At 36.9% G+C, this 15335-nt stretch overlaps 3 protein-coding genes across 5 annotated transcripts in view; 2 read left to right on the forward strand and 1 right to left on the reverse strand.

Moving 5' to 3' along the window:
- The window catches only part of paplna (papilin a, proteoglycan-like sulfated glycoprotein), a 54407-nt gene that overhangs the window by 17924 nt on the left and 21148 nt on the right, over positions 1 to 15335 (reverse strand). The window contains exons 23-24 of one of the 3 annotated variants that reach the window (XM_077621497.1): positions 6941 to 7026; positions 3105 to 3193 (exon numbers count right to left, since the gene is read on the reverse strand). In XM_077621497.1, the coding sequence (XP_077477623.1) occupies positions 3105 to 3193; positions 6941 to 7026 (175 nt within the window). Of the gene's footprint in view, positions 1 to 3104; positions 3194 to 6940; positions 7027 to 9729; positions 10062 to 15335 lie in introns of those variants that run through there. The other 2 variants (XR_013305295.1, XM_077621499.1) reach the window with 2 other exon arrangements.
- LOC144090178 (uncharacterized) lies at positions 7218 to 7920 on the forward strand. Its single transcript, XM_077621510.1, has 2 exons — positions 7218 to 7415; positions 7486 to 7920. The coding sequence occupies exons 1-2, from the start codon at positions 7364 to 7366 to the stop codon at positions 7785 to 7787; spliced, it is 354 nt and encodes a 117-aa protein (XP_077477636.1). The 5' UTR covers positions 7218 to 7363; the 3' UTR covers positions 7788 to 7920.
- On the forward strand, positions 8773 to 10343 carry LOC144090177 (uncharacterized). Its single transcript, XM_077621509.1, has 3 exons — positions 8773 to 8828; positions 8899 to 10128; positions 10200 to 10343. Exons 1-2 carry the CDS (start codon positions 8777 to 8779, stop codon positions 9198 to 9200), a joined length of 354 nt encoding a protein of 117 aa, XP_077477635.1. The 5' UTR covers positions 8773 to 8776; the 3' UTR covers positions 9201 to 10128; positions 10200 to 10343.

Below are 15335 nucleotides of genomic sequence, written 5' to 3' on the forward strand. Positions count from 1 at the left end.
TCAATTCCACTCGTTGCAATTCACAAATTGTTTATTGAGGTAATGAAAAGGATAAATACAACTTCCAACTTTACAGTGGTGCAGTGGCAAAGACAATGGGTCAGAACTTCAGGTGGACTCAAGTTCAAATCAGTAGTGAGTTTGATTCCACTCTTTGCAATTCTCAAATTGTTTATTGAGGTAATTAAAAGGATAAATATAACTTCCAATCACATCTTTTCAGAAGACACTGTGGTCCAGTGGCAAGAACAATGGGTTGAAATTGAAGTTGGACACAAGTTCAAATCTGGAGTGAGTTCAAGTCCACTCTTTGCAAATCTCAAATTGTTTATTGAGGTGATGAAAATGTTAAATATAACTTCCAATCATCTCATTTCAAAAGTCACTGTGGTCCAGTGGCAAAGACAATGGGTCAGACAGACTTCAAGTTAGTGGATTTGACTGCCATGTGGGAGATGGGGTTCGAATCCCGCTCTCGTTTGACTAATCACTACACTAGTAGTTCAGTAAATGGGTAATCCTTTTTTCATTCAAATAAAGACTTAGTCATTTTTTTCAGCAAAACAATATTTCCGGTCAGCCTTCGGCTGACCGGAAGACAGTTGGGAGGGGGGGTTCCTGGTGGTGTTCGACAGTCGGCCTGCGGCCGACTGCCGACACCATACAATCGTTGACTGGCGACACCGGGACGTGAACCCTCGACACCCACGTCGCAGGCAGGTGACTTACCCACTACACCACGAGGCGGCCCGCCTACACATGATTGGAAGTTATATTTATCCTTTTCATTACCTAAATAAACAATTTGAGGATTGCAAAGAGTGGAATTGAACTCATTCCTGATTTGAACTTGAGTCCACCTGAAGTTCTGACCCATTGTCTTTGCCACTGGGCCACAGTGACTTCTGAAATGATGCGATTGGAAGTTATATCTATCCTTTTCATTACCTCAATAAACAATTTGAGAATTGCAAAGAGTGGAATTGAACTCACTCCTGATTTGAACTTGAGTCCACCTGAAGTTCTGACCCATTGTCTTTGCAACTGGACCACAGTGACTTCTGAAATGAAGTGATTGTAAGTTATATTTATCCTTTTCATTACCTCAATAAAAATGTGAGAATTGCAAAGAGTGGAATTGAACTCACTCCTGATTTGAACTTGTGTCCAACTTCAATTTCAACCCATTGTCTTTGCCACTGGACCACAGTGACTTCTGAAATGAAGTGATTGGAAGTTATATTTATCCTTTTCATTACCTCAATAAACAATTTGTGAATTGCAAAGAGTGGAATTGAACTCACTCCTGATTCCCACCTCAAGTTCTGAACCAATATTTTTGCCACTGGACCACAGCAATAACTAGGAGAAGAATCAGAAGTCAGATTTATTCTCCGACTTTCTTAGCCTTACTATACTATGTCGTTTTTTAATCTAAGTTATGAAACAGGACCTGTCTCGTGGTCTAGAGGTTGACTCACCTGACTTATGTACGGGTAGGCGCAGGTTCGATTCCTGCTGGTGGCAATCTAAATTAGAGTCTGGATGAATGGTTGTCTTACAGATAGCCCTTTAAAAAAAATAAAAATAATAAAACTTACTGTGCAAAAGAAGCCTAATTGTTTAGATAAAAAAGCCTTACTATAGATGGTCATTTTTTTAAGAAAAAAAGCCTTACTATACTATGTTGTTTTTTTAATTTAAAAAAGCCTTACTATACTGTTTCGTTTTTTAATAAAAAAGCCTTACTATACTCTGTTGTTTTTTTTTAAATAAAAAAAGCCTTACTATACTATGTTGTTTTTTAAAGAAAAAAGCCTTACTATACTATTTCGTTTTTTAAAGAAAAAAGCCTTACTATACTATGTTGTTTTTTTAAGAAAAAAGCCCTACTATCCTATGTCGTTTTTTTTAAGAAAAAGCCTTACTATACTATGTCATTTTTTAAATAAAAAAAGCCCTACTATACTATGTTGTTTTTTAAGAAAAAAAGCCTTACTATAGTATGTCGTTTTTTTTAAAAAGCGATACTATACTATGTTGTTTTTTTTAATAAAAAAGCCTTACTATACTATGTTGTTTTTTTAATTTAAAAAAGCCTTACTATACTGTGTCGTTTTTTTAAGAAAAAAAGCCTTACTATACTATGATGTTTTTTTAATTAAAAAAGCCTTGCTATACTATGTCGTTTTTTAAAGAAAAAAGCCTTACTATACTATGTCGTTTTTCTAAGAGAAAAAAAAGCCTTTCTATAGTATGTCGTTTTTTAAGAAAAAAAAGCCTTACTTTACTATGTCGTTTTTTTAAGAAAAAGTCTTACTATACTATGTCGTTTTTTAAGAAAAAAGCCTTACTATACTATGTCGTTTTTCTAAGAGAAAAAAAAGCCTTACTATAGTATGTCGTTTTATAAAAGAAAAAAAGCCTTACTATACTATGTCGTTTTTTACGAAAAAAAAGCCTTACTATACTATGTTGTTTTTTAAAGAAAAAGCCTTACTATACTATGTCGTTTTTTAATTTTAAAAAAGCCTTACTACTATGTCGTTATTTTAAATAAAAAAGCCTTACTATACTATGTCATTTTTTAAAGAAAAAAGCCTTACTGTACTATGTCGTTTTTTTAAATACAAAAAAGCCTTACTATACTATGTCGTTTTTTAAAGAAAAAAAACCTTACTATACTATGTCGTTTTTTAAGAAAAAAGCCTTACTATACTATGTCGTTTTTTTTAAAAAAAAAGCCTTACTATACTATGTCGTTTTTTACAATAAAAAAGCCTTACTATACTATGTGGTTTTTTAAAGAAAAAAGCCCTACTATCCTATGTCGTTTTTTTAAGAAAAAAGCCTTACTATAATATGTCATTTTTTAAATAAAAAAAGCCTTACTATACTATGTTGTTTTTTAAGAAAAAAAGGCCTTACTATAGTATGTCGTTTTTAAAAAAAAAAGCCTTACTATACTATGTTGATTTTTTAATTTAAAAAAGCCTTACTATACTATGTCGTTTTTTAAAGAAAAAAAAGTCTCACTATACTATGTCATTTTTTAATCTAAGTTAAAAAATGGGGCCTGTCTCGTGGTCTAGAGGTTGACTCACCTGACTTAAGTGTGGGTAGGCGCAGGTTCGATTCCTGCTGGTGGCAATGTAAATTAGAGCCTGGATGATTGGTTGTCTTGCTGAGTGCTCTTAAAAAAATAAAAATAATAAAACTTACTGTGCAAAAAAGCCTTACTACACATGGTAATTTTTTAGATAAAAAAGCCTTACTATACTATGTCGTTTTTTTACGAAAAAAAGCCTTGCTATACTATGTCGTTTTTTTAAAGAAAAAAAGCCTTACTATACTATGTTGTTTTTTTTATTAAAAAAAAAAGCCTTACTATACATTGTCGTTTTTTTACGAAAAAAAGCCTTGCTATATTATGTCGTTTTTTTAAGAAAAAAAGCCTTACTATACTATGTCGTTTTTTTTAAAGAAAAAAAGCCTTACTATACTATGTCATTTTTTTAGGAAAAAAAGCCTTACTATACTATGTCGTTTTTTTAAAGAAAAAAAGCCTTACTATACTATGTCTTTTTTAGGGAAAAAAGCCTTACTATACTATGTCGTTTTTTTAGGAAAAAAAGCCTTCCTATACTATGTCGTTTTTTAATGAAAAAAAGCCTTACTATACTATGTCGTTTTTTAAGAAAAAAAGCCTTACTATACTATGTCGTTTTTTTAAAGAAAAAAAGCCTTACTATACTATGTCGTTTTTTTAGGGAAAAAAAGCCTTACTATACTATGTCGTTTTTTTATGAAAAAAAGCCTTACTATACTATGTCGTTTTTTAATGAAAAAAAGCCTTACTATACTATGTCGTTTTTAAAGAAAAAAAGCCTTACTATACTATGTCGTTTTTTTAGGGAAAAAAAGCCTTACTATACTATGTCGTTTTTTAAGAAAAAAAGCCTTACTATACTATGTCGTTTTTTAATGAAAAAAAGCCTTACTATACTATGTCGTTTTTTAAGAAAAAAAGCCTTACTATACTATGTCGTTTTTTAAGAAAAAAAGCCTTACTATACTATGTCGTTTTTTTAGGGAAAAAAAGCCTTACTATACTATGTCGTTTTTTTAGGAAAAAAAGCCTTACTATACTATGTCGTTTTTTAATGAAAAAAAGCCTTACTATACTATGTCGTTTTTTAAGAAAAAAAGCCTTACTATACTATGTCGTTTTTAATGAAAAAAAGCCTTACTATACTATGTCGTTTTTAATGAAAAAAAGCCTTACTATACTATGTCGTTTTTTAAGAAAAAAAGCCTTACTATACTATGTCGTTTTTTTAGGGAAAAAAAGCCTTACTATACTATGTCGTTTTTTAAGAAAAAAAGCCTTACTATACTATGTCGTTTTTTAATGAAAAAAAGCCTTACTATACTATGTCATTTTTTAAGAAAAAAAGCCTTACTATACTATGTCGTTTTTTAAGAAAAAAAGCCTTACTATACTATGTCGTTTTTTTAGGGAAAAAAAGCCTTACTATACTATGTCGTTTTTTTAGGAAAAAAAGCCTTACTATACTATGTCGTTTTTTAATGAAAAAAAGCCTTACTATACTATGTCGTTTTTTAAGAAAAAAAGCCTTACTATACTATGTCGTTTTTTAATGAAAAAAAGCCTTACTATACTATGTCGTTTTTTAAGAAAAAAAGCCTTACTATACTATGTCGTTTTTTTAGGGAAAAAAGCCTTACTATACTATGTCGTTTTTTTAGGGAAAAAAAGCCTTACTATACTATGTCGTTTTTTAAGAAAAAAAGCCTTACTATACTATGTCGTTTTTTAAGAAAAAAAGCCTTACTATACCATGTCGTTTTTTTACGAAAAAAAGCCTTACTATACTATGTCGTTTTTTAATGAAAAAAAGCCTTACTATACTATGTCGTTTTTTAAGAAAAAAAGCCTTACTATACTATGTCGTTTTTTAAGAAAAAAAGCCTTACTATACTATGTCGTTTTTTTAAAGAAAAAAAGCCTTACTATACTATGTCGTTTTTTTAGGAAAAAAAGCCTTACTATACTATGTCGTTTTTTTTAAAGAAAAAAAGCCTTACTATACTATGTCGTTTTTTTAGGGAAAAAAAGCCTTACTATACTATGTCGTTTTTTTAGGAAAAAAAGCCTTACTATACTATGTCGTTTTTTAATGAAAAAAAGCCTTACTATATTATGTCGTTTTTTAAGAAAAAAAGCCTTACTATACTATGTCGTTTTTTAAAAGAAAAAAAGCCTTACTATACTATGTCGTTTTTTTAGGGAAAAAAAGCCTTACTATACTATGTCGTTTTTTTAAAGAAAAAAAAGCCTTACTATACTATGTCGTTTTTTTAGGGAACAAAAAGCCTTACTATACTATGTCGTTTTTTTAGGAAAAAAAGCCTTACTATACTATGTCGTTTTTTAATGAAAAAAAGCCTTACTATACTATGTCGTTTTTTAAGAAAAAAAGCCTTACTATACTATGTCGTTTTTTAATGAAAAAAAGCCTTACTATACTATGTCGTTTTTTAAGAAAAAAAGCCTTACTATACTATGTCGTTTTTTAAGAAAAAAAGCCTTACTATACTATGTCGTTTTTTTAGGGAAAAAAAGCCTTACTATACTATGTCGTTTTTTAAGAAAAAAAGCCTTACTATACTATGTCGTTTTTTAATGAAAAAAAGCCTTACTATACTATGTCGTTTTTTAATGAAAAAAAGCCTTACTATACTATGTCGTTTTTTAAGAAAAAAAGCCTTACTATACTATGTCGTTTTTTAAGAAAAAAAGCCTTACTATACTATGTCGTTTTTTTAGGGAAAAAAAGCCTTACTATACTATGTCGTTTTTTTAGGAAAAAAAGCCTTACTATACTATGTCGTTTTTTAATGAAAAAAAGCCTTACTATACTATGTCATTTTTTAAGAAAAAAAGCCTTACTATACTATGTCGTTTTTTAATGAAAAAAAGCCTTACTATACTATGTCGTTTTTTAAGAAAAAAAGCCTTACTATACTATGTCGTTTTTTTAGGGAAAAAAAGCCTTACTATACTATGTCGTTTTTTTAGGAAAAAAAGCCTTACTATACTATGTCGTTTTTTAATGAAAAAAAGCCTTACTATACTATGTCGTTTTTTAAGAAAAAAAGCCTTACTATACTATGTCGTTTTTTTTAAAGAAAAAAAGCTTTACTATACTATGTCGTTTTTTTTACAAAAAAAAGCCTTACTATACTATGTCGCTTTTTACGAAAAAAAAGCCTTACTATACTATGTCGTTTTTTTAAAGAAAAAAAGCCTTACTATACATGGGCATTTATTTTTTAAAAAGCCTTACTATATTGTGTTGTTTTTTAAGAAAAAACGCCTTACTATACTATGTCGTTTTTTTAGGGAAAAAAAGCCTTACTATACTATGTCGTTTTTTTTACGAAAAAAAGCCTTATTATACTATGTCGTTTTTTTAGGGAAAAAAAGCCTTACTATACTATGTCGTTTTTTTAGGAAAAAAAGCCTTACTATACTATGCCGTTTTTTAAGAATAAAGCCTTACTATACTATGTCGTTTTTTTTTAGAAAAAAGCCTTACTATACTATGTCGTTTTTTAAGAAAAAAAGCCTTACTATACCATGTCGTTTTTTTACGAAAAAAAGCCTTACTATACTATGTCGTTTTTTACGAAAAAAAAGGCCTTACTATACTATGTCGTTTTATAAGAAAAAAAGCCTTACTATACTATGTCGTTTTTTTAAATTAAAAAAAGCCTTACTATACTATGTCATTTTTTTTTGAAAAAAACCTTACTATACTATGTCGTTTTTTAAGAAAAAAGCCTTACTATAGTCGTTTTTTTTAATCCAAGACAGGAAGATGGGAACTGTGTCGTGTTCTAGAGGTTGACTCACCTGACTCATTTATGAACAGGCGCAGGTTCGATTCCCACTGGTGGCAGCATGTATAGGAGTCTGAATGGTCATTTATCTCGTGCACCCTTTAAAAAAATAAAAATAAAAAAAACCTTACTATAATGATCTTTGTGTTTAAAAAAAGCCTTACTATACATGGTCATTTTTGAACAAAAATACCTTTACTATACATAGTTATTCTGAGTAAAAACAACCTTACTAACAGTTAAATTGCCCATCAAGTGTACTAAATCAAACTTTAAAATATCCAAAAAACATCAAGAAAACCTTTAGAATTGTACATCATTGAACAGAAGCCACATTTTCCCAGTGCCCCTGAAGGGGTCACAGCAGGTCACCGACCTCAGCAACAAAACCTTCAGCACTTCCTGCCTGGCACCAGTTGACCTGAAACCAGAAGACATGCCGTTCCTCCTCTGGTGGATCTCGGCCGTCCTGCTTCCTCTCCTCGTAGGTAAGACGCCGCAACGTCCAACCAACTTCTAAACCACCCCCCAAAATGATGTTTTTGTTTTTTTTACCAGGCGGGAACCTCAAGCAGTTCCCCTCCGACATCATCGAAACCGTCGGCGAGTCGGCCCAGATCGAATGTTTGGTCAACCAATTAGAATACGACTACATCCAGTGGTATCGGCTCGACGGCGCCAACGTGGAGAACCTGGGCTACATGTACACCGGCGGCACCTTCGGGAGGGAACGACACGGGAATCTGAGCTGCAGCATGGAATCGGTCATGACCTGCACCATCACCGTCCCCAATTTGCGCCCCAAAAGAAGCGGCATTTATTACTGCCTCGCGACTAGCCACGATGTTGCGTGGCGTTAAATCACCGAGTCACGAACTGTATCAAAGACACAAAGACACACCAAGAGACCCCGCCCCCTCGCACATCCCATCATCACAACTTATATCCCCTCGCACCTGGACCCCAGCCCCCATTCCGAGTTCGTCGGGTGGTTGCCAATCATCCGCCAGTTGCGAGAATGAGCCAGAATGGTGTCAAAGGTGTGGCCTGCGGGCCGGAAGTGGTCCACCGGCGGCTCCGGGCCGGCCCGGGGACGGAGTTGTTTTGCTCGAGGGCCACTTTGGAGGTCATTCAAACACAATTAAATGCATTCATTTTTTTTGTTGTTGTTGAGAAAATCAGAAGTTTGCAAGTTGTGTGATCAATTGCACAACAGCGCCTTCAATGGCAGCCAAAGAGTGAGAAAGTCGTTTTTTTAAATTAAAAAAACGCCTTACTATAAATGGTCGTTTTTTTAAGAAAAAAGCCTTACTATGCATTGTCGTTTTTTTTTTTTAAAAGGGCTTACTATACATGGTTGTTTTTTAAGAAAGAAGCCTTACTATATATGGTCATTTGTAAAGAAAATAGCCCTTACTATACATGGTCGTTTTTTTAAAGAAAAAGCCTTACTATACATGGTCGTTTTTTCAGAAAAAACGCCTTACTATAAATGGTCATTTTTTAAAGAAAAAGCCTTACTATACATGGTCATTTTTTAAGAAAAAACGCATTACTATACATGGTCGTTTTTGAACAAAAAAAAAACTTTACTATACATGGTTATTTCGGGGAAAAACAACCTTACTAGCAGTTAAATCTCCAATCAAGTGTACTAAATCAAATTTAAAATGAACCAGAAAAACAACAAAAAAAACTCTTACCCTTAAGAATTGTACATCATTGAACAGAAGCCAAATTTTCCCAGTGCCCCTGAAGGGGTCACAGTGGGTCACAGCAGGTCACCGACCTCAGCAACAAAACCTTCATGGCTTCCTGCCTGGCACCAGTTGACCTGAAACCAGAAGACATGCCGTTCCTCCTCTGGTGGATCTCCGCCGTCACGCTTCCTCTCCTCGTAGGTAAGACGCCGCAACGTCCAACCAACTTCTAAACCACCCCCCAAAATGATGTTTTGGGTTTTTTTACTAGTCGGGAACCTCAAGCAGATCCCCTCCGACATCATCGAAATCGTCGGCGAGTCGGCCCAGATCGAATGTTTGGTCAACCAATTAGAATACGACTACATCCAGTGGTATCGGCTCGACGGCGCCAACGTGGAGAACCTGGGCTACATGTACACCGGCGGCACCTTCGGGAGGGAACGACACGGGAATCTGAGCTGCAGCATGGAATCGGTCATGACCTGCACCATCACCGTCCCCAATTTGCGCCCCAAAAGAAGCGGCATTTATTACTGCCTCGCGACTAGCCACGATGTTGCGTGGCGTTAAATCACCGAGTCACGAACTGTATCAAAGACACAAAGACACACCAAGAGACCCCGCCCCCTCGCACATCCCATCATCACAACTTATATCCCCTCGCACCTGGACCCCAGCCCCCATTCCGAGTTCGTCGGGTGGTTGCCAATCATCCGCCAGTTGCGAGAATGAGCCGAAATGGTGTCAAAGGTGTGGCCTGCGGGCCGGAAGTGGTCCGCCGGCGGCTCCGATCCGGCCCGGGGACGGAGTTGTTTTGCTCGAGGGCCACTTTGGAGGTCATTCAAACACAATTAAATGCATTCATTTTTTTTGTTGCTGAGAAAATCAGAAGTTTGCAAGTTGTGTGATCAAACTGCACAACGGTGCCTTCAATGGCAGCCAAAGAGTGAGAAAGTCATTTTTTTTTTTGTTTTTTTTTTTAACGCCTTAGTATAAATGGTCGTTTTTAAAGAAAATAGCCCTTACTATACATGGTCGTTTTATCAGAAAAAAACGTACTATACATGGTCGTTTTTTCAGAAAAAAGGCCTTACTAAAAATGGTCATTTTTTAAAGAAAACGCCTTACTATACATGCTCGTTTTTTAAGAAAAAACGCATTACTATACATGGTCGTTTTTGAACAAAAAAAACTTTACTATACATGGTTATTTCGGGGAAAAACAACCTTACTAGCAGTTAAATCTCCAATCAAGTGTACTAAATCAAATTTAAAATGAACCAGAAAAACAATACAAAAAAACCTCTTACCCTTAAGAATTGTACATCATTGAACAGAAGCCAAATTTTCCCAGTGCCCCTGAAGGGGTCACAGCAGGTCACCGACCTCAGCAACAAAACCTTCAGCGCTTCCTGCCTGGCACCAGTTGACCTGAAACCAGAAGACATGCCGTTCCTCCTCTGGTGGATCTCCGCCGTCCTGCTTCCTCTCCTCGTAGGTAAGACGCCGCAACGTCCAACCAACTTCTAAACCACCCCCCAAAATGATGTTTTTGGGTTTTTTTTACAGGCGGGAACGTCACACAGACCCCCTCCGACATCATCGATTCCGTCGGCAAGTCGGCCCAGATCAAATGTTTGGTCAACCAACAAGGCTACCGCTCCATGCAGTGGTATCGGCTCGACGGCGCCAACGTGGAGATCCTGGCCTCCATGTACTACGGCGGCAACTTTGAGATGGAACGGCACGTGAATCTGAGCTGCAGCATGGAATTGGTCCTGACCTGCACCATGACCGTCCTCAATTTGCGCCCCAATAGCAGCGGCGATTATTTCTGCCTCGCGACTAGACACGATGTTGCGTGGCATTAAATCACCGAGTCACGAACTGTATCAAAGACACAAAGACACACCAAGAGACCCCGCCCCCTCGCACATCCCATCATCACAACCGATATCCCCTCGCACCTGGACCCCAGCCCCCATTCCGAGTTCGTCGGGCGGTTGCCAATCGTCCGCCAGATGCGAGAATGAATCGGAGGGGTGTCAAAGGCGTGGCCGGCGGGCCGGAAGTGGCCCGCCGGTGGCTCCCATCCGGCCCGGGGACGGAGTTGTTTTGCTCGAGGGCCACTTTGGAGGTCATTCAAACACAATTAAATGCATTCATTTTTTGTTGTTGTTGAGAAAATTAGAAGTTTGCAAGTTGTGTGATCAACTGCACAACGGCGCCTTCAAGGGCAGCCAAAGAGTGAGAAAGTTGTTTTTTTTAAAAGGCCTTACTATACATGGTCATTTTTTTAAAGAAAAAAAGCCTTAATATACATGGTTGTTTTTTAAGAAAGAAGACCTTACTATACATGGTCATTTTTTTTAAGAAAAAAGCCTTACTATACATGGTCGTTTTTTAAGAAAAAACGCCTAACTATGCATTGTCGTTTTTTAAAGAAAAAGCCTTTATACATGGTCGTTTATTTTTTAAAAAGGCATTACTATACATGGTCGTTTTTTCAAGAAAAAAAACCTTACTATACATGGTCGTTTTTTAAGAAAAAAGGCCTTACTATACATGGTCGTTTTTTTAACAAAAAAAACCCTTTACTATAGTACATGGTTATTTTGCCTAAAAACAACCTTACTAGCAGTTAAATCTCCAATCAAGTGTACTAAATCAACTTTAAAATGAACCAAAAAAACATCAAGAAAACCTTTAGAATTGTACATCATTCAACCGAAGCCAAATTTTCCCAATGTCCCTGAAGGGGTCACAGCAGGTCACCGACCTCAGCAACAAAACCTTCATGGCTTCCTGCCTGGCACCAGTTGACCTGAAACCAGAAGACATGCCGTTCCTCCTCTGGTGGATCTCCGCCGTCACGCTTCCTCTCCTCGTAGGTAAGACGCCGCAACGTCCAACCAACTTCTAAACCACCCCCCAAAATGATGTTTTGGTTTTTTTTTTTTTACAGGCGGGAACGTCACACAGACCCCCTCCGACATCATCGATTCCGTCGGCGAGTCGGCCCAGATCGAATGTTTGGTCAACCAATTAGGCTACCGCTCCATCCAGTGGTATCGGCTCGACGGCGCCAACGTGGAGAACCTGGGCGCCATGTACTACGGCGGCAACTTTGAGATGGAACGGCACGTGAAGCTGCACTGCAGCATGAAATTGGTCATGACCTGCACCATCACCGTCCCCAATTTGCGCCCCAATAGCAGCGGCAATTATTTCTGCCTCGCGACTAGACACGATGTTGCGTGGCGTTAAATCACCGAGTCACGAACTGTATCAAAGACACAAAGACACACCAAGAGACCCCGCCCCCTCACACATCCCATCATCACAACTTATATCCCCTCGCACCTGGACCCCAGCCCCCATTCCGAGTTCGTCGGGTGGTTGCCAATCATCTGCCAGTTGAGAGAATTAGCCAGAATGGTGTCAAAGGTGTGGCCTGCGGGCCGGAAGTGGTCCACCGGCGGCTCCGGGCCGGCCCGGGGACGGAGTTGTTTTGCCCGAGGGCCACTTTGGAGCCAAAGAGTGAACCACAAAGCTTGAAATGCCCCAAAACGAACAGGAAGTGGCCCGCAAATGTCCCAAAATGAGCAAAAAGCAACAAATAAACCAGAAGATTCTGGTAAAATCAATAGGAAATGATCTCAAATGGAGCAAAAGTGACCCGGAAGTACCTTCAAATTAAAAGGAAGTGGCCCACCATTGCTCCAAAACCACATGATTTCCCGTCCTCCTGTCAACGAGTTAAAAACAAACAAAAGTTGATGCTAAAACGCCGATTAAAAAAGATTTTGAGCTAAACCATCCGACACTCGGCTTTTACGCTAACGCCACTCGAGTGCGTGACTTCCTGCGTCACTTCCTGTTTGACTTCCTGCATCACAAAGCCTCTCCGCTGTTGTCACATACTCAACATGAAGCCACATCGCTTGGTTAGCTTTCTTGCTAACGTGATTTGGCTCCCAGGTAAGGTTCCTCGTCGCCACTTTTTGCATTTTGCTAACTGGCTAACGGACGATAAATTCACCATCCAAGTCGTTCTTCTTCTTCTTCGCGACACAAATTTCAAAGTCCGAGTCCTCCATCCTTTTCAGGCGGTCTTTCGAGCGGAGACAAAAACGTCTCGCAGTACCCGCGTGACGTTTTTTGGCGAAAGGAGGACACCAGCGTCTCGCTGTACTTCGCCCACAAGCTAGCCAACTGCGACACCATTCAGTGGTATGTGCGGGGAGCGGGCGGCGACCGATCCCTGGCGAACGTGGCCTTGGTCAACTACCAGAAGGCCTCGGTGGAGCCGGCCTTCGCGGACCGCGTCCACGTGAGCGGCGACGGCAGAAGCGGAGCGTGTCTCAGCGTCCTGGCGCCCTTAAACCCCGGCGCCGGCAGCCATTTTTTCGCCGCCGCCAGTACGCACGGCCGTCGAGGGCGGCGAGGATGGCCTACAAAAACCCTGGGCTAAAGAGGAACAGGAAGGAAGCCACGCGAAAAGCTTTCTTTTCTTCAAAAAACTAATGAAATACAGGAACAAAATGGCCGAGCCTCAGTTTGAGTACCGTTTAGGCCCGAATATAAGACGATGCTTTTTTTTTGCATTGAAAGGCTTTTTTTTTTAAACAAAAGAATGACCAAGTATAGGAAGGTTTTTTTTCTTTAAAAATGACCATGTACTATAAGGCTTTTTTAAATGACTATGTATAGTAAGGCTTTTTTAATTTTTTTTTTCAAAAAGACCATGTATAGTAAGGCTTTTTTTAAACATGACCATGTATAGTAAGGCTTTTTAGAAAAAATAACCATGTATAATAAGGCTTTTTTAGTGACCATGTATTGTAAGGCTTTTTTTTCTAAAAAAAAACGACCATGGATAGAAAGGTTTTTTTTTTTTCTTAAATGACCATTATAGTAAGGCTTTATAAAAAAAAAAAGACCATGTACTATGAGGCTTTTTTTAAATGATCATGTATAGTAAGGCTTTTTAGAAAAAATAACCATGTATAATAAGGTTTTTTTTTAATGACCATGTATAGTAAGGCTTTTTTTTTCTTAAAAAACGACCATGTATAGTAAGACTTTTTTTAAATGACCATTATAGTAAGGCTTTTTAATACTATGTATTATAAGGCTTTTTTTAATTTATTTTTTCAAAAAGACCATGTATAGTAAGGCTTTTTTTTAAATGATCATGTATAGTAAGGCTTTTTAGAAAAAATAACCTTGTATATATATATATATATATATATATATATATATTTTTTTTTTTTTTAAAGACCATTTATAGCAAGGCTTTTAAAAAAAATAATTAAAATTGACCATATATAGTAAGCCTTTAAAAAAAGACCATGTTTGTAGTAAGGCTTTTTTCTTTTTCTTTTTTTAAATAATTGACCATGTAAGGCTTAAAAAAACTATGTATAATAAAGCTGTTTTTTTAAAACTATGAATAAAAATATGTTCATTAACATGTGCTGTCCCTTATTAAATAAATCAAACTCAAAACAACATCAAAAAATCCATTCCGCCAACTTACTTTTTAAATATAAAGTATTATTTGTTTTTAATGGGCGCTGATGAATTTGAGTATGTTTTAAGAGAAAATAAAAATAAGAGCCACAGTGTATATACACCAAATATGACAAGAAGCAAAGAGCCACATGTGGCTCGAGAGCCACGTGTTCGGATATTTATATATCAATTATACATATCATTTTTTTGGGAAATTCCTGCTGCCTCTCCCTCATAAATTACATTATTTAAATTAAATTAGCCGCCCTAACGTAATCCTACCGTTACTGTAGATTTTTGTGGACTAGCATTTACATATTTTATCAAATGTAAAAAAATAATAATTTAGTATTTGAACAAAAAACAAGTTTTTGAATCATCAAGGATGATATTCTGTGTTATGGTTTTTTTTTAAAGCGATTTCCCTCGCCGTCGACCCGCAAATAGTTGCGGCAGCGTTATCCGGGGGGGTGGCGGGAAGTGACAAAAGGGGGCGGGGCTACCGACATTGGTGAAAAAAAACACACGTAGCTTTTTGAACTACGTGTACGCACTGTGCTTACAGGGGGCACGGTGATACGAGCCTATAGGGGGGGCTGTACAAAAACCTCCAGACGTCCAATCCAATGAAATAGGAAAGGCTGGCGTTGAGCGATCGTGTCAAAGCCCATTGACGCCACTAGATGTCCAAGCTTTGTGGATTGGATGTATCTATGGTAATCCCTCGAATATCGTGGCTTCACGACATTGCGTATTTTTTCTGGGAATTTTTTTTAATTAATTTGTTTTTTGGTAAATTCATAAAAATGTGAATTTTAGATTTTTTTTAATAAATGAATTAAAAGAACTGGATTAAAAGCTCTGAATATTCAGTTTTTTTATAGATCTAAAACAATGTTTGTTTTAGCTTTTTTTAATATATTTTTAGATTTTACAAAATTGAACTAAAAACATAGAAAAAATGGATTAAAAAATGACAATGATTGATTTAAAAGGGGGAAAATCAGGAAAATTTAATATACATCTATAATCTTCATTTGATCCTAAAACTGAAAGTCGGCACTCATCATTTACTTTCTCGGGCCGCACAAAATGAGGCGGCGGACCAGATTTGGCCCCCGGGCCGCCACTTTGACACCTGTGATCTTAGCGCTTCAGTAACTATGGTTTATTCTATAGGATTATCCC

Source organism: Stigmatopora argus, chromosome 15 (assembly GCF_051989625.1).
Source record: "Stigmatopora argus isolate UIUO_Sarg chromosome 15, RoL_Sarg_1.0, whole genome shotgun sequence".
NCBI lineage: Eukaryota > Metazoa > Chordata > Actinopteri > Syngnathiformes > Syngnathidae > Stigmatopora > Stigmatopora argus.

Coding starts and splice junctions, on each gene's coding strand:
- LOC144090178 (XM_077621510.1), top strand. CDS start 7,364: ATGCCGTTCCTCCTCTGGTGGATCTCGGCCGTCCTGCTTCCTCTCCTC. Junction 7,416..7,485: donor CCTGCTTCCTCTCCTCGTAG/GTAAGACGCCGC, acceptor TTTTTTTACCAG/GCGGGAACCTCAAGCAGTTC.
- LOC144090177 (XM_077621509.1), top strand. CDS start 8,777: ATGCCGTTCCTCCTCTGGTGGATCTCCGCCGTCACGCTTCCTCTCCTC. Junction 8,829..8,898: donor CACGCTTCCTCTCCTCGTAG/GTAAGACGCCGC, acceptor TTTTTTTACTAG/TCGGGAACCTCAAGCAGATC.